The sequence below is a fragment of the Eleutherodactylus coqui genome, chromosome 6 (genome assembly GCF_035609145.1).
Source record: "Eleutherodactylus coqui strain aEleCoq1 chromosome 6, aEleCoq1.hap1, whole genome shotgun sequence".
Taxonomy (NCBI): Eukaryota; Metazoa; Chordata; class Amphibia; order Anura; family Eleutherodactylidae; genus Eleutherodactylus; species Eleutherodactylus coqui.
Window position 1 is genome coordinate 193,144,839 of NC_089842.1, and position 25,681 is coordinate 193,170,519.

Consider the following 25,681-nt stretch of genomic DNA (forward strand, 5'->3'; position numbering starts at 1 on the left):
CACACACATCACTGAAGCCGCCCCCCCCCCCCCCCCCGGGACTTCTGACAGCCACTTGCACACATCCATCCATCCATCCATCCTCCCCCCTCCCTCCCTCCTCCCCCCCACGAGAGCCCGCCCCTCCTCTCATTCTTACCTTGGAGTTGAAGAGCCAGCAGACACGCCTCCTCAGGCAGAACTGAGCTTCCCAGGCTGAAGTTCTTCTGCACATGCGCAGAGCTGTGCTGGAGAGGCGCGTCCCCGGACGTCACGACAAGAAGAGGAGAAGAGACTTGTCGGAACCAGGAACCATGGCAACCGAGGAGCAACACAGGGGGGGGGCAACCCTAAAGGTAAGTGAATAACTTCTGTTTGCCTAATTTACAATGCACAATGTATATTACAAAGTGCATTGTATTGGGCAAACAGAAGTAATGAGACCTAATGTTTATGGCCGGACAACCCCTTTAACTGGAGCAATCAATGCCAGTCAGCGGCTGCAAAAGCAAATAAAGTCTTGGGGTGCATTAAAAGAGGTATAGGGGCGAGGGACGAGAACATTATTCTTCCACTATACAAGGCACTTGTCAGGCCCCACATAGAATACTGCGCACAGTTCTGGTCACTGGTGCTCAGGAAAGATATTGCGGTGCTTAAGGGGGTTCAAATAAGGGCAACTAAATTAATAAATGGAATGGGAGGACTGGAATACCCAAAATTGGGATTATTCACCCTGGAAAAAAGACGGTTAGGGGTCGATCAAATAATTATGTATAAATACATTAGGGGACAATACAAGGATCTCTCCCATGATCTGTTTATACCCAGGACTGCAACAATAACATAAGGGGATCCTCTACATTTAGAGAAAAGAAGGGTTCATCACCAACACAGAAGGGGGTTCTTTACTGTAAGGCCACCTGCAGACAAACGCAATCCTATGCAGACGGCCGCGATTTGGCCGCGCGAAATCTCGCGTGGCAAACAAATCTCGGCATGCTCCATTTCTCTGCGAGCTCCGCACAGAAACGTCACTCACCGGCCGCCGGCTCCACTCTGCACACATGAAAGGGCCAGGGCCGGGGCCGCGGGAGCAGGTGAGTGTCACGCTGCTCTCTGCAGACACTCGGGTCAGGTCCCGCTGCGAGAATTCTCGCAGCTGGATCCGACCCAGCCGTCTGCAGGCGACTTAAGAGCAGTGAGACTGTGGAACTCTCTGCCTGAGGACGTGGTGATAGCAAAATCTATAGAGGAATTTCAAGAGGGGACTAGATGTCTTTTTAGAGCGCTACAAGATTGCAGGATATAGACATTAAATAACCAGCAGGGTTGTTGATCCGGGTCTTGGAGCCAGGTGGGAACCTTCAAACGTTGTTTCAGGGATTATTCTGACTGCCAGTATGGAGTCGGGAAGGAATTTTTTCCCCCCAAATTGAACTAAATTAGCTTCTGCCTCATTTTATTTTGTTTTTTTTTTTGTATTCCTCTGGATCAACAGAAAGGAAGGGGTGGAAACAGGCTGAACTAGATGGACATTGTCTCCCTTCAGCCTAACATACTATGTTACTATGTTACAACATACCCAATTCCTTGTTCACCGAAGAGTAAATCGCCACCAGGGGTGTCTTACAATTCATATTACTGTCTTCCTATATCGGTATACAGCAAAAATATCATGGTTAAGTGTTAGCCATAAAAATCTATGTGTTGCTATATACTTTTGGGTAAAAAAGACAAATGCATCATTAAAGCATTGCCTTTACTGGCTAACCAGAAAAATTATATTAACCAGTTTGTAGAGCACAGAAGCCCCTTCATCAGGCTAGTTGAGAAATGAAGGACTAAGATAAAAAGGCACAACATATAAGAGATGTTACATCAAGATATTTGTAGGTGGGGTGATACCCTGATTAAGATAATCCAGAGAAATAAAACCAAGGTTTTTGATCTAGATGGAAGGGCAATAGAGGTGATGGTTTAGGAGTTCATGAGATTTGGAGTCGGTCTCATACTGTGAAGTGTGTCCATGTAGTGGGTCATAAATCCAGGTGTTAGCTTGAGTCCGACTCCTTAAAGGGGTTGTCCCGCGAAAGCAAGTGGGGTTAAGCACTTCTGTATGGCCATATTAATGCACTTTGTAATATACATCGTGCATTAAATATTGGCCATACAGAAGTTATACACTTACCCCCTCCGGTGTTGGCGTTGCATGCGCAGAAGCCCTGTGCGGCGCGAGCACGCCGGAGCGGCCCCATTCAACAGAACAGAGGAGCAGACTGCGCAAGCGCGTCTAATCGAGGGAGAAGAAGGCTTCGGTCGGCGCCATGGAGACGGGGACGCCAACACCGGAGGGGGTAAGTGTATAACTTCTGTATGGCCAATATTTAATGCACGTTGTATATTACAAAGTGCATTAATATGGCCATACAGAAGTGCTTAACACCACTTGCTTTTGCGGGACAATCCCTTTAAGTCAATAACTGCTATGTTGTTGTTAGCCTGAATTCCTAAATTTTTCAATTCCTGTCATTCTTAATGTGACCTTTGAGTATTAAGACTTGTGAATCTGTTGTCCTGTGGTGTGATCCAGATAAGTATTTTCCCACATGTGTATCTAACTTCTTCTTTGTGTGTCTGTTCAAACACATACAAACAAGGAAGATAGAACAATAGCTATGCAGCACCACCTATTTGATGGCAGCATTCGTGCAAATCCATGTCCGACCCTTTATATAAGTTTTTATAATAATGATTGGAAATTGAAAATCAAGTCAGAATCCATACAGCTGTTTTGGGGGTTTTGCCCTTCACCAGTGTGCAGTAGGTTTCTAGCTTTGCTAGTGAGAGGCCTATGATGTGGGTCAGGAGGTGTATCATCTCTGCTCAAGGAGAGCACCTAGAAGGTGTGTGAGGAGTTTTATAAGGCCATGCATGCTCCTCTGGGATATATATGATAATAACGGAAATGGAACAATACCTCTGCAGTGCCACCTATTGGATGGCAGGATTCCTGCAAACCAACGTCTGTTCAAAAGTGTGATTAAATAATTCTTTATAGTGCCACCTGTTGTAAGCTATCTACCCTATGAGTCAATATGACTGGGGATGTAAGCCAAATTAGAATACCCATGCACATACAGCTGTTTTGGGGTTCTTGCCCTCTCATCAGAAGGATTCTGGTTGGCTAGATGAGAGGCCATCAATGTGAGTCCAGGGGTTAATATTTCTCCTTGTGGAGCACCATGGAAGAGAACACTACAATGGTGTAGGAAACCTTTGAAAGGCCTATTAAAAAGTCTTTCTGCACATATTTTTTTTAAAATTCTTTATAAGTTTTCCATTTCTCCAAAACAACAAGTTAAATCACTGTTAACGAATGTGAAGAAATTGACAAGCTGCAACCCAAACACTGGTACAAAATTCCCCAACTGGATTAAGACAAAGTGCTAAACCTTGAAGCACATACAATAAACCCCTGGAGGTTGGGCCATTCATATTGCAAGTGTGAACTGCAATTATGCTTGGTCCCGAATTTCCAACCCCTGTGAACAGGGAATTAGACCCTCATTAAAGGTCAATCCCCGACCCACTCCTCCCCAAACCTCTGTACGTAGTTATCCCCACCCACCCCATGTACTCTCTCCATTGTCTTGATAGAGAAAAATAACCTCCCATTTTAAACAGCAGACTATGGCGCAACAGTGGAACAGCGTAAGATGGAATAAACAAACCATTGAAAAAAGAAAAAAAAGAGATGGGAAAGAGAAAGACAAAAAAAAAAGGAAAACAAAATCTAAAAAGGGGAGGAAAAGTACATCATACGTCCCCGTATTGTTTGGCGTACCGCAGCATTACTTTCTGAGCTGTACTAAGGGCCTGATTCAGCTCTTGTACTCTTATAAGTTGTATATGTTACGGAATTCCAGAGAATCCTGGAATTCGATCCAATAAAACCAAGTTTTCCGAAATTTATCGTGTACCTTTTACTGAAGCAGTCAAATCCTCCATCTCCATGATCTCTCTAAACCTTCTAAACCACATCCTAATGGAGGGAGACACATACTGTCGCCATAGCCTAGGAATACATGCTCTTACTGGGTTTACCAGATGGCGCACCACCGACTTTTTGTATGTAGACACAGGTGTGTCACTGACATGCAGCAGGAACAGCGTGGTGTTTTGAGTAGAATGAAGCTTCTGTACATACGTGTTTCTCCGAAAATGACACCCTGTCTTATATTACTTTTTGCCCCCAAAGAGGCACTAGGTCTTATTTTCTGGGAATGTCTTCTTATACTTACCTAGCAGGCTTGGTCCAAGTCCCTCCTGCTGCTCTTCAGAGATCCGACATGCTGAGCCAAGGCATTGATTGGCCAATTCATAAGTCCCACCTCCACAACGCGATGACTGTGATTGGTTCTTCGACTGCTGCTCAGCCAGTCAATGCAGCGCTCAATCAACCAGCCATTGCATTGGTTGATCGAACACTGCATTGATTGGTTAAGCAGCACTCAAGAACCAATCGGAGCTGTCATTTCCTGTAGGTGGGATTTATGATTCCCGTTTCCAGGAAGTGATATTCTCTGGGTGAACGTGGACAGTAGGATGCACGGCAAAGCTGCGGACAGCAGCTAGGGCTTATTTTCAGGTGAAGAGCTTATATTTCAAGCCTATCCCAAAAATCAGGGTAGGGCTTATTTTGGGGGAAACTGGGTATTTAGTTTTGACTTACATTCCTAGTCATATTGCTAGGCCCGTTGAAAGGTTGCATGTTCACTCACAACATAGGTACCTTCCAATAGGTGGTGCTGTGGAGGTTTATCCCATCACTCGTTTGCATAAGTTTTTCCCAGAGAGTATTGCATGACATGTAAAGCTCCCTATGCCCTTCTGGTGTCTTCTCCACAAGAAAAGACTTGCTTACATATTTATGCAAATTCATCCTGAATTATAGTTTTTGTTTAGTCTTTCCAATATAGTTTATATTTGGTGACGTTGTATAACGTTTCATGTACATTGCATTGGAGGATGTACATGAGAAAGTTTCAGTGATTTTATAGTCCTATTGTTAGTTGGTATGATGTGAGCACAGTTCCCGAATTCTTTTTGCTATCTCTGACAGTGACGTGAGGGCAATTCTGATGAGGAGATTAAATAAAGGAGTTTTCCAGGCAGCGCCCACTCTTAGTGTTTGGCTACATCAAGGTCAGTGAAAAGCCCAAGCTCCAACCCCTTTGTAGTGTCCGGCGTAAGTGCATCTCTCATTGACATCAATGGGACCCCAGCCTGCAATTACACGCATCAGCCACTACATGGGTTGAGGATAGGTAATATCGAAATATTGCTTTTAGTCTATTGTCTTTGTGGAGGTTGGGTTGAAGTTCATCTGGGGGTTGCATGTGAACGCTAGGGGCACCCTACTGTTCTCTTCTTTCTGTTTGTTATCCAATAAGCTGCTCCTTGGAATCCCTGTGGCTCTGTGGATCTATAACCAGTAGATGGTATCCCTGTTGTAGAAAACTGTTCCTCAGTGATGGCAGATTTTTCTGGTTGGTAGTTATCGTATTGGCTATCATTTAAAGATACATTTGTTGAAAAGTTAGTGACCAGTTAATATTGATGACTTTACAATAGTTTGATGTCACGATACTTACAAACATTAAGAATACCAAATTTGGGTCAATTAAGCCCCACCCCAGGGTATGCTCACGACCACCTTCCAAACGGTCACTTTTTGCACTTTTAGACTCCGCCCCTCTGTAGGCTGGTCTGCAGGACTGCACGAAGATTGCTATCACTGACATTAGGCCATAGAATTATAGCATGGTAGAGTTGGAAGGGACCTCCAGGGTCATGGGGTCCAACCTCCTGCAGTCTTTACTTATCTATTAGTATGTATTTGGAGTGTGAGAACAAACCAAAGTGTCCAGAGGAAACCCACATAAACAGGAGGAGAGCATCCCGACTCTATGCAGCGCCAACCACTGAGCCTCTGTGCTGCGCGTGCACTACGCACTTTATTCATTTTTGCATTAGGTGATTTTTGTATTTACATGTGAAAACACTATATTGAGTTTTATGTTTTGCATGGAACGGAGCACTTTATATATTGAAGATCACTGATAGTTTGGGTACTCTCAATTTTATTAGGACTCCTTCACACAGGCATATTTGCATGAGTATTTATACGCAGAGAATAGAACCCACTGATTTCAATGGGTTTGTTCACACTAATGTATTTTGCACGCACACTTCAGACGCGCAAAAATACCGCAGCATGCTCTATTTTTCTGCGCATTTGCGCACCATACGTACCAATACATGTCAATGGGGGGGGGTGCAAATGTGTGCAGTACGCAAGGAGATGCACGATACGCTGCTGGAAAAAGAAGACATCTGGACCGCATTAGCCATTTCATTTGGTGCGTGTTGTTTGCCGCATGCAAATGAACATGACCTGTAGGCAGAAGTATAGTAAATTTATACCGATATGCGCACAAAAAAGCATTTTTCGTTCTGCAAAAATACAGCGCTGAGGTGAGCAAATCTGCATACGTTCGTGTGAAGGAGCCCATAGAGTAATACTTACGAAGTGTCTCTTGCGGTTTATTTAAATATTCTGCCCTCTTTTAATGGTCTTAATGTTAATGAAAAATGAATAAAGTTCTTATTATACATTAATGGTAGTTGGAGCCTCTTATTTAGCAAATTTGGTTACTTTGATTGTCTTAAAACATAGGGCCCTTTTAGACTAGCCGATTGACGCTTGAACGAGTGAGTGATGTCACCGTTGGCTCGTGCTGCCTGGTTATACAGCAGATAAATCGTTGGCTCATTCACATTCGCTGTAAGGCCTCTTTCACACGAGCGTTGCATTTGCACGCTGCATTGTCACCATCTGATTCCAAAAAGAATTAGTGTTTTCTCGTCCATTCACACAGCGGCATAGTGTTAAGTGGACGCTGCAGCTTAGATAGCTAAATAGAGCCAGCTGTGTTCAAGGAGCACTGCAGCAGGTAAACTCCCTCTCCCTCCCTTTATTTTTCAGCTCCCATAGAAATTTATGGGAGCTCCCTGCGATTTTCGTCAAAAGATAGGTCATGGCCTATATTTTGACGCGACAAGGAAAAAATCGCGGTTGAAAATTACTGTTGATTTGGCGTTTTTTTTGTTGTTGTTGATGTAAATGTAAGTGTTTCCCACCTCCAGTCCTCAGGGACCACCAACAGGTCCTGTTTTCAGGATTTTCTCAGTATTGCACAGGTGATGTAATTATAGTCAGTGCCTCAGGTGTTCTCTCTATAGGATATCCTGAAAACATGACCTGTTTGGGGGTCCGTGAGGACTGGCGTTTGGTAAACACTTATGTAAATGAATGCATTTGAATCCAATGCTTTACATGCTTGCAATTTTCCAGAAACTTTTTCTAGCGGCTAATAGCTGTGAGTAATCGCTCGTGTGAAAGACGCCTATAAGTGATTGAGAACGCTTGAAGGAACACTATTTAAACAGAACGATAAACGAACGAACCAACGATGGTTTTTATGCCTGCAAAAAGTGATCGTCGAGCGATTATCGTTCTTCATTTGTTCGTTGGCTAGCGTTTAGACTGAACGATTATCGGTCACTTTTGCTTGTTTGAACGCTTTTTTGAATGATAATCATTCCGTCTTAAAGCACCTATTTTGGTGTAATAGGGCCCATATTTGTAGGTTTAATAGTTCTTTACATGCAATACTATAGACACTAAGAAAAACTTTGGCTGGTCCCTTGTGTATCAGACCCCTAGCAGCCGCACATGTGATATGTTCACACTTCTTGCAAGTGTATTATATACAGTAACACAGCTACATCTCACTGTTCTACTAGTTATACTCTACCAATCCCCCAGGTCACAGATTCTTATCTTATATATTACATAATGTGCATTAGTATTGTTTACAGTATTTAGGGACACGTGCTCTGGACAATGTTTTTCTCTATCTACCAGTTTAGCAACTTTAAAAGAGTTGTAGTGGGTGAGTGAGACACAGATGAAGAGGGCTGGGGGAGCGCGGAGTGCTGGGGGAAGAAGAGACATAGCGTGAGTGAGACGGCAGGGCTCTGTGTGCTTTGTGGCTACAGTCCCCTCCCTGGTTATATATTTAGCTTCTGAGTCATAAGATATTTCACTACCCATAATGCATCACTAGCACTTGACTACTGCCTTTTTATGCAATTCCAGCAAGCAGAATTAAAGATACCCTAAGGACATTGACTTGGTTTCATGGCGTCTTTTTGTATCTAGTTGAACTTTTTGTGCTCAGTCTCTTATGTAAACACTTGCAGCACATCACGTCACTTACAAAAGACTGAGGAAAGAATACGCAGTTACAAAAACACTTCTCTGGAACAAGAGCACAATTATGTCTTCACTTTTTGGAAATTCAAAGCTTAAAGGGGTATTAACACTTTGGACATATATGGCATATCTACATGATATCCATAGCCAAGCTTGGCTTTTTCCATCACTTACGTCGAGGTGAAGGGAGGGAGCTACACAAACCTTGGCCACCTCTTCATTCATTCTCCACCTGGATTCAGCGCTAGGTAGTGGGGGATCTCTGTTCTCCATATAGGTGCAGATTCCATAGGTGGGACCCTTATATTTTAGATATTTATAGCATTACATAAGTGTCCAAGGTGGGACCACGTGCGAAAGTGAACGAATCGTTCCATCTAAATGCGAGCCAACAACTAACATAATCGTTCACTTACACTCTTTCATTTTCTGCAGGCATATAAATCATTGGTTCGGTTTAAACGGCGCTCATTCAGCCCTTCCTACTTATACAGCGAATGTGAAAGATTGAACGATTTCTTATTTGAACAATCCAACGTGTGTCGCGGCCACATCACAGCCAAAAATCGTATGAATGAGAGGCAGCCGCATCCAAACCTCGGCTGCATCTCCTGTTTAATGTCCGTCAGACATATACACGGGCTTCTAAACTCTCTACCACCTCCCTTTTCCTGCAGCTTTCACAGGCTCCCATAAGAGTCAATGGGACCGGACGGTGTATTCCGGCCAAAGATAGGTCCAGACTTATCTATTTCGGTCAGCCTAAAAGTGGCTGCCCGGAATGCGTGCCGTGTGCGCTATTCTTTCTGATCGGCCGATTTTATGCCACCAAAAATCACCCATCTGAACAAATGCATTGGAATCTAATGCTACAGATGGTTGCGATTTTCATCCATTGTTTTACTGCTGCAAAAACGCCGCGATAAAACTCCCGTGTGAATAAAGCCTAACCCTCAGATAAATGACTTATTATATGGACACTTCATGTCCATGAGCCTGACTCCAGATCTGTGACTTAACGCTGGGCTCACACAAGTGGATTTGTATTGCGGATTACGCATTCACCGCCCACATGGACAATTCGTGGTAAAATGCGGGCATTAAAAGTCATATATTTTATATTTTTCTTCACACTCATGAATACGAATTGCGTATTTCGCGAGCGGAAGAAAGATCGCAGCATGCTCTATTTTGCTGTGGAATCCGCACGGACAGCCTCTATTGATGTCAATTGAGGTGTGCAACCCGCAGCCCATATGTAATTAACATTGTGTATGGGCTGCAGGTACCTTAGTCATCACGGTTTCCCACTTCTAAATGCAAAATCTTAGTGTTATAACTCTAACTGATGTATCACCCCATGTAACTAATGCCTTGATGTAACATCATGTAAAGGTTGGGCATTTCGCTCAGTTTACCTGTTACTGCCTGATGAAGAGGCCTTCGTGCTCCAAATGTTTGCAAACATAATTTTTCAGGCTAGCCAATAAGGATATCACTTTTGCCTTTTCAGAGAACAGTATTTAACATCACATAAATTTTTCTGACTAACGGCAACACAATTTCTGCTATATATAGGGATTGATAGAGAATGAAAATTGTATCGCGTTTCATCCTGCAAAAATATTTGCTTGCTGGAATTGTATAACAGTTTGCTTATTTTGATAGAACGCCTCCTTTTTTGTTTACGGGAAAAATACAAAATCTTGTGTGTTTTTTTTTTTCCCCCCATTGCATAATAACCAGTTTAGAGGTCTTGCCTAATGCGTTATCTAGTTGCTGGGTAACTGGCGGATTTCCTGTCTGAGATGATCATGACAAAGCATGTTTGTGTTTTGACCTTTAGCAGTTTCCTAATACTTCTCCAAATAAACAACTAGTGATTTACATAATAATGGAGAACTTGTTGCTAATAACACCTAGATATACAGGACTGCAATAATGTATAATAAGTTACTGATGCAGTGGAGATAAGCCTGAGCTGACATGGTTAACTCTTATGGGACTGTGTAATGTACTAGAGACAAACCATGTGATCAGATAGGCAAAGAAAAGTTTCACACAAAGGTTGTGCTCTGCCAGTCATGTTTCCGTAATCTAATTTATCCTATATTTTTTGACTTTATGCGGTCCTGTGAGATCTGATTTGTCTGTTTAAAAAATTCGACCTGTTTAAAAAAATCCGACCCTGTGCCCAGCCGGCAGCCACGTGTACTTGTCATTTCTGTACTGGGTATGGTTCGCTGTCGGACATGCACAGTACAGATTTTTTTTTCAAACCCCTGCTTTTCCCACATCATCGTCTAGTAATGATACCGCGACCTTTCCGCAATGTCACTTAAGAACGGGCCGCGGATCGGATGGTTTCCATTGACTTCAATGGAAGCTGTGCGCACGAAATCCACTTAAAAATATAACATGCTGCAATTCTTTCCTCCGCCAGAGAAAAATCACAATTGATTTCTGCTCGTGTGCAAGGAAAAGCGGTTTTCAATAGCATGTTATGAGTGGTATTTGCTGCGGAATCCGGAGGCAGATGCCCGGTCTGGATTCCACAATGCAAATATACCCGTGTGCAGGCGACCACAGGGTGGGTTTACACTTACATTGCGGGTTCCACTTTCCTGCTCGTCCGAGGACCAGGAAAGAGGAATCCCTGTGACCGAATAGCTCTGTCTTAGGACGGAACAGAATGGACCCCATTGACTATAATGGGGTCCGTTTGCTTCCCACTCAGCTGCCTGCCTTTTAGCCGGAAGAAAAAGCACTGCATGCATTACTTTTTCTTCCGGTATATTGTGCCAGATCTGCGGCGAAAGGTCTGACACCACCCTTATCTCTTGCAGGGCACTTTTTTGTTTTACGGTACATACAGGAAGTGACATCAATAATCAAACTACATAAGCACAGCAAAGGCTGTGACACGAATTACCATGATTCTTTATTTGAGAATTTTACAGCCCCATTCTTTGAATTTGCAGGCAAGTCCTATAATGTAGCGATAAAAATGAAATGTCTTGTAAATCGAGATCACGAAGATCACCCAATAAAATATCCAGGTCTAGCCCAGAAGGAGGTGAAGTTTTTGTCAGGGATACCTTGCAATGGGAAGGATACAGTATCTTCTTGCGGAGACCACCCAGTAGGCATGAGGAGACCTTTTTAAAGATCTTGCAATGCTCTTCAGGGACATTTGATATGCAAATAAAGATGTTACAATGCTCTGGTTTTGTTTTATATTCCCAGTCATGTTACAAGGCCTGTTAAAAGGACTGACGTTGACTTGTGGGAAAGTTGCCTTCTGAAAGATGTTGCTGCCGAGACATTATAACCTCTCCCATTCCCATTCTCATATCCATTTCAAGATCCCTTTACACAGTATGATGTTTCAAATCCCCAATGAACAAAGTGGAAAGTTGTTGATGATCTGACCATCATTTTCAGAGCAATTCTCGCTGTAGGTGTGAAGAAGGGTCATTGATGCCCAGCAATTACAGCATTGCCTATTGTAAATGTAAACATTGGTAAAAGGGGCATTAGTGCCGATTAACACAAGTTGTACCATTGAACATGTTCTTCATTAATGCTGGGCAGTTATCATTATGATTGCTCAGAAATTAGCAAATCATAGCATTAACAGGCCTTCAGACACACCTACTGTCACTTTTCTTTGCTAAAAACAATATGAGAAAAGTCCATTATGTATACTCCCCCACCACCAAGTGTTTGACAGCACCCATAAATATTAGAATTTTAAATGGTCCAAACACGCACATTTCTGATATGCAGACAGAAATCTAATGTCTATGGTCATATATAAAGTGATGTTGAGTGACTTATCTCAAATATGGAATCTAGAAAGTAAGCTAGTTCAGCATTCAGCAGAATCCTGTAGTGCTAGAATATGGTCCTCATATGGAGAAATGATGCCATGAATTTAGTGTTAGCTGGATAAGAGTAACAGATGAATAACAAAGTGTCTGCCTATGTCAGCTGATAATGATCAAGTGACTAAAACAGTCGAAACAGCACTTTAAAGGGGTTGGCCAACTTCTAAGATTGAGAGACTAGTATTCTATTGTATGGAGCTGCGCCATTGACGGAAGTAGACAGCTCTATACATTGCACACTGGGCTGGTGTGGTACTGCAGGCTGAGTGCCATTGAAGTTAAGAGGACTCAGTCTAAAGTATTACTCTGGGCCACTGCCCCATGAATTGAACTGCCTGCTTCTGGCAACAGAGTAGCTCTATACGTTAGAACACCAGCCCTGGTGATCAGCTGATTGTCAAAGATCCTGGGCGGTGGACCCCTACCCATCAGCTGAGAATAGGTCATCAATCTTAGAAATAGGACATTTCTGCACAATGGGATATTGCGATCACAAAAAGTATATTGTTCGGATAAGCCATCACCTCATGATTAGTAGGGGTCCGACCTTTCGGACTTCCACCGATCCTCAGAATGAAGGGGCTGCAGTGATAACTCAGTGCCACGGCCCCTTCACTGTGTTTCTCTGCACATAGGTGCTCCCAGCCAGAGGTTAGTCCCCTAAAGGCATAAACTGATGGTATATCCTAGCAATATACCATCACTTTATGAGATATCAATAAATAGATATCAACTTTATTCACAGCAGAATACGGGATATTCATCATGAGTGTTCACAATATCAGAGGTGTGTAGCAGATGGGAAGTACTTCCCATAAAATAGCCTTATGAAAAGGATAAATCTTTTTACCAGTAGGGATTTGCTTCCTTGGTCTACTCAGGGGTGTAAACAGGGACGGATTGTGAACTCAAAGGGGCCCTGGAAAAAAACAAAGTAGCCCCACGTTGTAGGTGGGCCAAAACTGGCACCAAGTAGGGCAAACACAAGTAGGCAGGGGGCAACAAACCGCCAGCCATAGGCACATTGGCAGTAGTAGCAGAGGAGTCATGGAAACAGCATAACGTGCTATACTATACAGTTTTCATAGCGCTCATTCACTTCAATAACAGCTATACAAATACCGCTGTGCTATAGTGCTTGGTTGTGTCATGCAGGTGGTCAGAAACAGAAGGCTTGGTCTTCCCACTCGGCCATAAAAAGCTGCCCCCCCCTCCCCCCGTCCCCTTTAAGCTCTAATGATGGACATTTATATCTTGGGTCCTGTACCTGCATGATTACCACAAGAGCCCCTAAAGTGACAGCTGAACTCTCTGTTTAAGATACTCAGCCAATCACAGGCAGCGCTTAGCTGCCAATCAGATACAGCTCTTTCAGCAGGCGGGGATTTTAAATCTCCGCCTGATGAAAGAACTTCAGAGCAGTGCAGGGAGAAGACAGCTAGATGCGGCTGAGCCCCGGCAGCGGCGGACAGGTAAGTATATATATTTTTTTATTTTTTACACTTGATGGGAATGATTTTCAGGGAAGGGCTTATATTTAACACTTTTCAATCCACTTTGTATCCTGGTTTTCCTAGGGGGCTTACTCTTTTTCTGCGGTTATACAATGACACTATATGCTGGCGTAGCCAGTACTGCATGAGGTGACACGTTGGATAGGCTCCGACAGCAGAGAGGCTGGCAATATACAGTAAGAGAATCCTGACGAACGTCTTCCAACATCGGAGCTGTACAGCCTTAAATCATAATGTCTTCAGAGGTCAGACAGTGGATTGGAAAGGGTTAAAGCCCTTTCCCAAAAATCACTGTGCACTCCATGCGGGGTATGCAGCACACAGCTGGACCGCTGTGTTCTTCATTCATCGGCAAGTTCACAGAGCGGGATACAGCTGAAACAATAGTATCAACTGTAACCCACTGTGAACTCCTGATAAGGCTGATCGTTCTCTTTCAGCATGCTGAAAGAGAACGATCAACGACTCGTGCACGAAAACTGCATGATGTTCGTGAAGTTAGACCCAATGATTCTCACTCAAAAGACTACTTTGAGCGATTTTTGAGCGAGAATCATTGGGTCTAAATGGACCTTAAGACTAGGATGAGGGAAAACTCTGATTAGTAAACCCTCATCTCTGTCATTTAACTCACTAGATGCTGCCGTCAATAGTGACCACTGCATCCAAGTAGTTAGACAAAGGGAGGGGACCCCAGCAAATGCAATCATGAAATACTGATGTGTAACCATGGCAGCCAGAGACCTAGGAAAGGCCTCTAAGCATGCCATAGCTGTAAAACTATATGGGCGAACCTTCAGCACAGCCTGATAGTTTGCTTTGCAGTTGTATACTTACAGGGAATATTTTTTTCTTATACTTACTAAACCAAAGCACATATAGAACTGATCAAAGATCAAATTAGGAAGTCCCTAGTTGGTCTAAATACATAATGTTATAAATGTTAATAAAGTTTATTACCGTATATACCGGCGTATAAGGCGACGGGGCGTATAAGACGACCCCCCAACTGTCACCTTATACGCCGGTATTCAGTGGAGAAAAAAAAAAAATTTTATTACTCACCTCCCACGGCGTTCTGTCGCGCTCCGGCAGGATGTCGCTCGCTCCGGCAGGCTGTCGCTCGCTCCTCGTCCCCGCCGCAGCATAGCTTTCTGAATGTGGGGCTTGAAATCCCCGCTTCCAGAAAGCTAATACACACGCCGGCAGCCATGACATCATTGAATGGCTGTGATTGGCTAAAGCACACGTGGCTTCAGCCAATCACACTATTCAATGACATCATTGAATGGGTGTGATTGCTAACACGTGCGCCTTCAGCCAATCACAGCCATTCAATGATGTCATTGAATAGTGTGATTGGCTGAAGCCACGTGTGCTTTAGCCAATCACAGCCATTCAATGCTGTCATGGCTGCCGGCGTGTGTATTAGCTTTCTGGAAGCGGGGATTTCAAGCCCCGCATTCAGAAAGCTATGCTGCGGCGGGGACGAGGAGCGAGCGACAGCCTGCCGAGCGAGCGACATCCTGCCGGAGCGCGACAGAACGCCGTGGGAGGTGAGTAATAAAATTTTTTTTTTTTACACTTTTTTTTTTTTGTATTACCGGCGCATAAGACGACCCCCGACTGCAGAGCAGATTTTTCGGGGTTCAAAAGTCGTCTTATACGCCGGTATATACGGTAAAAACAAAATTACAGTTAAAAAAATAAAAACATTTTTTATTATATTTTGTAAAAGTGAAAAAAGAACCGTACACACGATCATCATGACCTGTATAATTGCATCAATACTGTCAATGTATAAAGCACACTATACCAAGATCATCATTACCAATAGTGCCACCACACCATGACCATATATTATCCCCACATTGTGACTGCATAATACCAGCATATTGTTACTGAATACAGACCACTACAAAGATCAGTATTACCAATAATAACACTGCTTGAGGACCAAATTATACCCCCAGATTACGACCATATACTATCACCATAGTGCTGAAAATCTATAATACCAAGACCATTATTACCCCCATAGAGCAACCATATAGCAGTAGCTACCAGCTATACACTGGCGCTTCGCAAACCATATAAGTGATTACAATACCATTATGTCCAGTGATCACAGGTGTGATCCCTCTGACTAGAATTGTTCACTTTCCCTTTTCTTCTCCATGTGGGCCAGATTGCTATGAGGACTGCTCCTGGTCACAATTTTTCTCTGCAGAATTTAACAGACATCTTTGACTACTAAATTTTTCAGCCGTGTGGCTTTATTTTTCAAAGCTTTATATTCTCTCTCCATCTATAGTGCCCCAGATAATAATAATGCCACCCATAATGCCCCGCACATTAGTAATATCCCCCCTTTTGCCCCAAGTGTCATTATTAGTGCCCTACAACATTAAAAGTGCCCCCACTTAATAATAATGCCTTATTTATTCCCTCCACTCAGTAATAATGTCCCTCATAGGGCCCTCTCTGTTATAATTCATTTTATAGAACCCACTCAGTAATAATGCCTCTCATAGGGCCTGCTCTCTGGTAATGCCCCTTATAGGGCCAGCTCTGTAATAATAGTCCTAAGAGGACCCTGCTCCATATTATTGCCCCTTATAGGCTCCCACTTTATAATTATGCTCCTTAACCATGTTAAAATAAAAAAAAGTGTTATATTCCTTTATGTCACTCCTCCCGCTCCCGGCCTCTGCAGTCCATATAGTACTGGTGGTCTCCCTCCAACTTCCGGGTAGAGTGCGATCACGTGATTGCTAAGGCTAGTCCCCGACCACACCAATATATAGACTTAAAGGCAGCGATCACCTGTGCTGCTTTTCACATAATCGCTTTCTACCCAGAAGTAACCACTAGTACTGCACGAACTCCAGAGACTGGGAACAGGAGGACTGACACAGGTAAGTATACCTTTTTTTCTTTTATCCTTTTCAGCAAATAGAAATATAAGCAGTCCCAGCACTGGCCCACCAGGAATTTTCATGGTGAAGTTCAATGGCCAATCCGTCACTGGGTGTAACTATAGGGGGTGCAGAAAGTGCAATTGCACCCAGGCCCTGGAGCCTTAGGGGGCCCAAAAGCTCTCTTTCCCATATGAGGAAACCAGTATTATAAATGATAATTATAGTCAGGGGCCCTGTTACAGTTTCTGCATTGGGGTCCAGCAGCGTCAAACTACATGTCTGGGTTTATAAACAGGCACCTCAACAGAGAAGTGATTGTACTGAAATATGGACTAGATACTGTATGTGAGTAATAGAATATAACTTGATTGTAGCAGAGTCCTCACTTTTTGACTTCACTCTATATGCAACAGTTTGGTATACTGTATATAGTCTATTTATAATGTATCCAAATCCCACATGGATTGTAATTCCTAGTAGAGTGTCATAAGTAAACTCTATAAAGACATTGTATTATCAGGGTGGAGGGAGGAGGATGGTTATGTTTTCATATTGTAGAAAACTCGGTTTTGCTGCCTCAGCAGTGTGGTTTCAGTTAAAGATTAACCCTGTGACCCTCACGGTGTAAAATCACTTGCAGATGGCTCGCTGCTCACCCTCCAACCCTTCAGCCTGGGATTTTCAGAAAAGTCTGCAGCTGCAGATCTGAGATATTCACTGATTTATCTAATAAAAGAGTGTTTTACTTTAGACTACCCGGCTTAGTGTTGACAAGATGTTTGTTAAATGAGCGAAAAAAGTAAAAGCTTTTCGAACATGCAGCTGACGGTTTCTTTTTTTTCAACATTTATTTGGTGCACATTTTAAAGTGAACCTGTCATCACCTATGAGCACCATAAAGTAAGTTATAATGCTCATAGGACAAGTTTCAAGAAGTTCGACAATGTACTTTACATACTTGCTCAGCTCCCCATTCCCGCGCTGTCACCCGTGGAAATCGGCGCGCAGACAGGCATCGGACTCATCTCTGCAGGCTGCGCTCACTCACTCCCCTTGGAGAATAGTATGTGTACATGCAGACAGGAGTCCACTGCACTATCCACACACTGGCTATCACGGGTGACAGCGCAGGATTGGGAGCCTCGGACTCCTCTGGACATGTCCTATGAGCACCGTGCTCATAGGTGATGACAGGTTCCCTTTAAATACCATCAAGGTCTCTTGAACATAGCAGAGCCATAGGCATGGAGCCTGTATGGTGCCACACAGAGTTTTCTTACTATGAAACCATAGGCAATCCATATACTGATATGTGGTTACTCCGTAAGATACTGCATTGTCGTGCTTTTAGATGAGAATATCTTACTAATATGGCCTCCAGTTGTACGGAGCTAGAACAACGCTATATGCATAAGGCTTAAATGGTCACCACAGTTTGAAACAACTAATATGATAGCCAAAGAGACAACAAAAGTGCAAATCATTTTTTTTTTTTTCAACTAAAATTATGTTTTTATGCTAAAAAATCCTTGTAAAGTGCTAAGGTGTCTTCCTTCCTACTAATTTGCTGTCCACTGCCTGTTGTCAAGTAAAATCTGTCTGTAGTAACAGAGATAACTAGACAGAACACAAAGTAGAGGAGGTTGATGTCCCATGCGACCCATAGAAGTCTATTGAAAGGAGAGGAAAAGGGCGAAGCTTTATTACATGCATGGAATATGTATCTTTTTGAATCAGGCATTTGCTTATAAAGTAAAACAATGGCGATGGTCATTAGAAAATGAATTTTGATTATTTTAGACAACAAGAAACCAAGATAAAGTAAAATTGGCTTTGGTTCCAGGGGTATAACTATAACCTGGCTTCACACGGACGAAAAAATCTCACACAAAAATATACGCCACGTTATTTTTTTAATGTATCGTACACATGAGCAATGTTTTCCTGCATCACAACAAATCACAGCAGTGCTATCTTTACGTGTGCCCACGCATCGTATCACCTATTGTTTTCAATGGGACGGGCGGCAGCAATAGGTGCACGCAGTGCGATGCTTTGGCAAAGCATCGCTACTTCTCCAAAGTGATGCGAGGCGGTTTTGACATAAAAATGCCTCACATCCTTGGGGAAATCGCATGTTGGCGAGTGATATTGGGCCAGGATTCACAGTCCGATATCGCACTCGCCTATGTGAAGTTAGCCTAGTAGGTGGAGAAGATACTGTCACTCCAGGGCCCTTGAGCCTTATAGGGCCCATAATGTCTCTCCTCCCCATATAAGGAGACTAGTATTATGGATGAAGCATTATAATTGAGGGACTTATTACAGATTTTGCATTAGGGCCCAGCAGCTTCATGTTACGCCTGTATATAATGCAATTTCCTAAACTTGCAAAGATTTTCTTCTATGGATTTGTAGAATAAGATGACAATATTTGTAGTCAAACTACAGAGATTTCTAAAGCCTGAAGACATGAATTAGAGTAAGGGATTAACTAAAAAGAGAGAAACTAATAGTACTGCTTCCTGATTTTTTTGCGACGTTCCCATTCATATGAAAGGGGGCTTGCAAAAATCCATGTACTTGTCACCAAAACAATCCCATCCAGATGTATGGAATTGAATTTCAGTAGCAGAAATTTCTGCAACAAATTTTGTGCTCGTAAACTTCACCCCCTTGGGTGCCAGTTACTGAAAGCCACATGTCATATGGACATGGTCCATACCCTCTCCCCAACAACAAACAAGGAAAATTCCAATTCACCAGTCCAAAATGTGGTCCTTTCTGACCTCCTGCTCTGCTCCCCATGATTGCCTTAGTCATTATAGAGGACCAAAGAACATATTTGTCCCATAGTTTGAAACTGCTCACAAATGCGATCAAATCCTTTACAGTCCTGAAAGGGTTAAAAAGCCGGCTCTTGCTGAATAAATTCTGCTCGGCCTATGGCTGAGCATCTCTTATTAAAGCCTACTTTATAAAAAGTAGACAGTGATGTATCATGGTAGGAATCCGTAAAGATAAGAATTGTGGTTGTATCATACTTTTTTTGTTTGGGGAGTAGATTACAGATACAAGCTTTTGAGCCCACATCTCAGCTTTGTACGACTATATTTCTGCCTATCACATGCCTGGTACGCCGATCTGGAAACTCCTATGTACTAGCAGCTGGGTATTTCTAATCGGAGACTACTCTCAGAATGCAACCTGAGGACTCTGTTCAGGGTATTCCATACCTGTGCGGGAGTTTTAAGGTGATGAACAGACAATTCTTTAGACTTTACACTCCAATTTAGTCCCAATCCCAATTTGTTAGTAATATAGTAGGTCAAATATGTGTTTGCTGGCCTATCTATAACAATGTGATGCTGATTATTGCATTGTTTGGTATGGATATAGAAATGTGTGAAACACAAACTATAATTTTAAACAAAGTAGTACTTTAGTAGATTAAAAAGAAGTGAGGAGAAGTTGAACTGTGACATGACCTACATACGTAGCATATTCAGATAGCCTTGCTTTCCAAACACCTTGGTACTTTACTGAAAACAGAGAATGGGTAGGTAAGTGGAGCTTACTAGGTGAACAGTATGAGCATACATGTCAGACTTGTAGAGTATTGTCAGGTGAAAGTCATAAATACAGGGCTGATGTTAATTACCTTGAAAATGGGACCATAGGGCTGCAATTGGTATGATGCTGACTAAAGTGAAGTGTTGGAGGTACTTTCACACAGTATGACTGTTGAGTGCATTAGCACAGGAGTGATAGTTGTCAAAGTGAATAGAGGCGTAGTGTGTCATGGATTGTTCCGTCCCACCCTCCTCCACTCACAGTAAACAAGAGTCGTTCAAGAATTGAGTGACTCCTGTTTACACTGATCAGTTGTTCCATTTCAGCTAGCTGAAACAGAACAACTAGCAACGACTGAGCAACTTCTCGCTCAGAGCCCTGTCGGGGACTGTGTGGACATGGGCCGGCAGTTACCCAAAAATCACTATCAGCCTGTGTGAAGGTAGTTTAATGGATTCTCCTGTTTTTCACCAAGGACCAACACAAAGAAGTTTCAACTTAGCTGGTGAGATCTCCAGGTGGCAGTCCTCAGAAGAGTCACCAATTGGCAACAGGATGAAGCAGTCATGTTGGCACTGAAGAGTAGTCAGACAGAGCCATGGGTCAGAACCAGGAGCAACAAATCCAGAAGGAGAGGTCAAAGTCTGTCCCAGTGGTTAAAACTAAAAAGATACAGAGAAGGATTACAATACAAAGTGAAGGAAAAATTCAGGAAGGCTAGCTGGGTCAAGTACAGGCAGTAATGGAGTAAAGCAGAAGGCAAAAAGCATTGCAGTGGGGCTTAGCTTATGCTCAGGCAAGAGTTAAGAGACCTATTAAAAAGATAACCAAAATAAATCGATACAAAGAACTAGTAGTGAATTGGGAGCTCACAGCGTTTGGTTCAGACAAATATTCTTTTCATGTTCTTTTTTCAACGTTCTAAAGATGAATATCAAAAAAGTTGCTCCTGCAGGTCTACCACTTGGCTGGTTGGTTTTCATACAGGGTTTACTTGAACGTATCATATATGTATTTTCTTCCTTGTTTTTGTGCAGATTCAACAAAACCGAAACCAAGTCTGGTTCCAGCTATTCGTCTTCTTTCGTAACTTGGTGATACATCGTGAGAGGAACAGGGTTGATTTCCAGAGGTGAATATCATCCATGAGTCAAGATCCAATCCGTTATCGCCATCCGTGGACAATTCTATGTTGGTTCCAGAAGGCGATCAGCATAATCAGGGATTTCTGGTCAAACACTGTTGGGACAACGACTTTTGTTGACATTTACGGACTTAACCAGAATTGAGCAGTATGAGAAACTGAACCAAGCTGGCATGTTTTGTTTCTGCAAGTGAGCCTTGAAGGTTTAACACAAGCAAACCTAAATCTATTAGAGCAGAAAACTTTCATTTTCTCAACAGGTACAATGGAGAAAGAAAGAACATATTTTAGGACCTACCTCCTAATATCAACATAAAACTAGAATGTATCAAATACTTCCATCAGTTGTGGAGTGCAGGTAGAACCTAAATAACACGGCCGTTATCAGAGATCTGATTTTCTTTAATGGAGAGATGAGAACAAAAATAGGTAAAGAAGTGTATATATAATTGTCTTTATATCTTATACGTCTTTCTATACCGCATACAAAGATATTTTTCTGGCTAGCATAGTAAGCAATGGGTAAATGTTTATAGCATCTAAGACTTTTGTAGAGGTTGATCTGTTTGTGATATTCACATATAACCATAGCAAGCAGTATAAAAAATAATTTATTAGAAGCCAAGGGAATGAAACGCTGATCTATGAAAAAGGTTTGCCAGAGTGTGGGACGCTTTTCTCTTGCTCTGGACTGCAGTACGATAAAAGAGAATAGTCCTCAAATTGGTAAGATGGAAGGTACCCTCTCAAACCGCAGACAAAACACAGTATTGTAGTAGAAGATTTTGTGACCAGGATATTGAACTGTAGGTCACCTGTATTAACCCACTTATCATACAGCTTCACATTTCTATATGGGTGTATTTACATGCGCCGATCTTGTGTTCATTTTTTGCTGTGATTTAGTGATGATATAAAAAAGTACCACAAATCTGGTACAAATATACTTTATGGTTGCAAAACTTCTGGGTGAGTTGTCATGTATGGAGCTTCCAGTAGACAATCCATTATCCTATACTTACTGTGTATTTGTGAAATGTATTACTTGTATTTTGTTGTGTTGATTTGAGAGAATTATGAGATTATTATCTATTAAAGGTATTTTCCAGGGAGAATACTACTGATGACCTATCCGTAGGATAGGTCATCAATATTTGATCAGCTGGGATCCATCGCGTGGGACCCGGACCGATCAGTTGACTGTGAACCTGCTGACTGCGCTGCAAATACACAGAGGTCGGAGCAGAAACAGAGGAAGTCTTGACACCTACCTCTATGTAGTGGCAGGCTCTTGTAACTGCAGGCACGGCTCGCGTTGATTTAATTAAGAGCTGTACCTGCATTTACAAGCACCGGCCACTACACAGAGGTAGGCACAGAGACTTCTGCTGCTTCAGCCCCAACCTCTGTGTATATGCGGCGCTGACAGCATACACCTGCTCAGCTGATTAGTCGAGGTCCCGAGCGACAGACCCCAGCTAATCAACTATTGATGACCTATCCTCAGGATAAGTCATCAGTAGTATTCTCTCTGGAAAACCCCTTTAACTGTCCATAGTCTTTATGTTTACGGTACCAAAACTATCAGGTACAACTAATCAAAGTCATCGAAATCTATAAAAAAAAAAGTGTGGGTTATCTTCTAATTTTTTAGATTTTTTTTTCCCTAAAAGGTGCATTTAGATGAAACAATTTATCGCTCCAAAAAACAATAATCATTCGCTTTTCTTTTGTCAGTTTTCAGCCGGCATAAAAATCATCGTTGGCTTCACGTTGCATTGAAACACTCCCCGTTTAGTGTTTCACATAGGAATGTGAAGCACTGAACGATTCTCAGCAATGATCTGATGATGATGTCACCAGCTCGTTCACTCGGGTAAACGAGAATCGTGCAGTTCTTGTTGTGTGTAAAAGGGCCATATAAGGTGATATTTCAACACAATCATTGCTAGTACAACGTGGCAGTGCCATCCCACTACATCTCCTTTCTACTCCGCTCAGTTTTTTCCTGAGGACATGTGGATGGCAATTGACTATAATGCTTTCTTAGCAGCCTTGCTAATTCATTCTAGCAAACGGTGAGGGTCCCAACAATCTGACACTTATGATTGGACACCAATGGCGTATACTAGCAATATGTCATAAACATCTATAACAGAAAAAACCCTTTAAAGTAATAACATAATATTAGCTTATGATAAGTAGGTGGTTCAGAATGTTCATAGAGAAATCACTGTAGTTCACACATTAGCAATAGGCATAATGTTTTGCAAATATATATATTAAATGTAGTTTGTGCACTTAGCAATATCATGGACATTGATAAAGAAGAACAATAGGAGGAATATTATATATTCATTACATTTGTCTTAAGGGGTCTCTAATGATAGAAAATAATGTTCTAGCTTTGAATGATCTTTATAGTGAGCAAATGGAAAATTGAACATCTTCGTAATGCTTTTTGTTCTGATTCATAGAGGGGATTACTGAGCAGAGAGATTCCTCCTGTATGATGTCCATATACCCTACTGAGGCATATGGATAGACATTGTCCTCAAATAAGCAAATAGGTGCAGCAGCACTCCACTGCAGGGGTACCCAACTCCAGTCCTCAGGGATCACCAATAGGTTATGTTTTCAGGATCTCCTATATTAGGAACACCTTAGGCAATGTCTGAGGCACCGACAATAATTACATCACCTGTGCAACACTGAGGAAATCCTGAAAACATGACCTGTTGGCGGTCCCTGAGGACTGGAGTTGGGGAACACTGCTCCACTGGAATGCACCATTAGGTGCGAGGGGCAGGTCTGGTGTGCAAAGCTCAACAAGTCCTGACTCCAAGGACTAACAGCGTCATCCAAATAGAAAATGAATTGAGCAGCACAACCAGTAATTCCAAATAGTACTTCTTTATTGTTCCATAGAGGGCACAGCAGCAACGTTTCAACTCCTTCCGGAACTTCGCTCTGCTGCTCTGCCCTCTATGGAACAATAAAGAAGTACTTTTTGGGATTACTGATTGTGCTGCTCAATTCATTTTCTATTTGGAAGACATTGTCCTCAAGTGAAAACCCCTTTAAAGCAACCCTCCAGTCCTGAGACAAAATCTCATGAGTCGAAGGGAGTTTCACTATCTTGTGGTCTCCTTTATTGCCATACAGCTGTTGATTTACCAGGACCCCGGTATGCCACTTCTTAAAGCAACCTTTGGCTTCGGGCCAAAATTGTACCCTGGGACCAGAAAAGGTAGTTACACAGAATTTTGTCAAGAAACTGGAGGGTCGCTTTAAGTGAATGTGATGGGGTAAGTGACTGAGTAATGATGATTTGAATGTTTTTTTTCATCCTTTTTTTCTTAGGTTGCTGAGTGTATGTGAGATTGCATTGGCTGGGTACTTTGCGAGTTGACATGTGTGACTGTAAATATACATTATATGTAGTGGTAGTTGAGTGGATGGGTATCAATATAAATAACTGTATGCATAGGGACCTTAAAAGGGCATTATAGTCGCTCATCAGCAAGTGTTTAATAAATAAGGCTCTGTTCGCACCTCCGTTAATATTCAGTTTTTCTGTCCTATCATAGTAAGAGAAAAATAAAAATAATGGAGGGGTGACTCCGTCATATAATTAACATGAACAGTGCCTGACTGACCCCATTGACTACAATGGGCTTCGAATGAAGGTTTGAACAGAGCTAGAACAAGAAAGAGGGACATCCTTCCAAAGAGGATAACTTTTCCTAATTGGGGCAATTGGAGATGTACAGTATAGATTAATCCACAAACCTGCAGAGTTTCAGTTTTGGAGCAGGTATAATAACTCATTCTTCTTTTACTTCACCCTCCATGCTGTTTTTACCGCTTTGCAAGGGATCATTTACATGGAGTGACTAGCAATTAGCATACGAGAAAGGAGTTTTCCTGGATATTATAGTCTTAACCTATTTTTATGTGTGGTTTATAGGGGTCACCCACTGGGACCCTCAATATTCTGTAGAACTAAGGGGATGCAGTGCTGCTGTCCCTTCGAAATCATAAAGATATTTCCTGTTACAAAGATGTAATTTTAAATATACAGCTCCATTATAGTATCTGCAGTAAATGGATAGTCCGTTTTTATAAATGGATCTTTTACAAGGTGATGTCATACACACATACCGGAACATGAAGTCATCACTGATTAGTTGTTGAGCCCCCGTATAGCATTTACAATATCAACCCAAAAGCCTTATGATGTGTCTCTACTATATACAATTTAGGGGCTTGTACATTTTTTGTGGCCAAAAAGTATTCCTAGAATATATAAAAAA

The 25,681-nt window shown here is 42.3% G+C and overlaps 1 protein-coding gene across 6 annotated transcripts in view; it reads left to right on the plus strand.

Annotated features, from left to right (window-relative positions):
- The window catches only part of BMF (Bcl2 modifying factor), a 67,269-nt gene extending 43,015 nt beyond the window's left edge, over positions 1–24,254 (plus strand). For all 6 annotated transcript variants that reach the window (XM_066608523.1, XM_066608525.1, XM_066608526.1 and 3 more), the window contains one exon: positions 21,259–24,254. In XM_066608523.1, the coding sequence (XP_066464620.1) occupies positions 21,259–21,357 (99 nt within the window). In that variant the 3' untranslated portion in view covers positions 21,358–24,254. The remainder of the gene's footprint in view (positions 1–21,258) is intronic.
- The last annotated feature ends 1,427 nt before the right edge of the window (positions 24,255–25,681 follow it).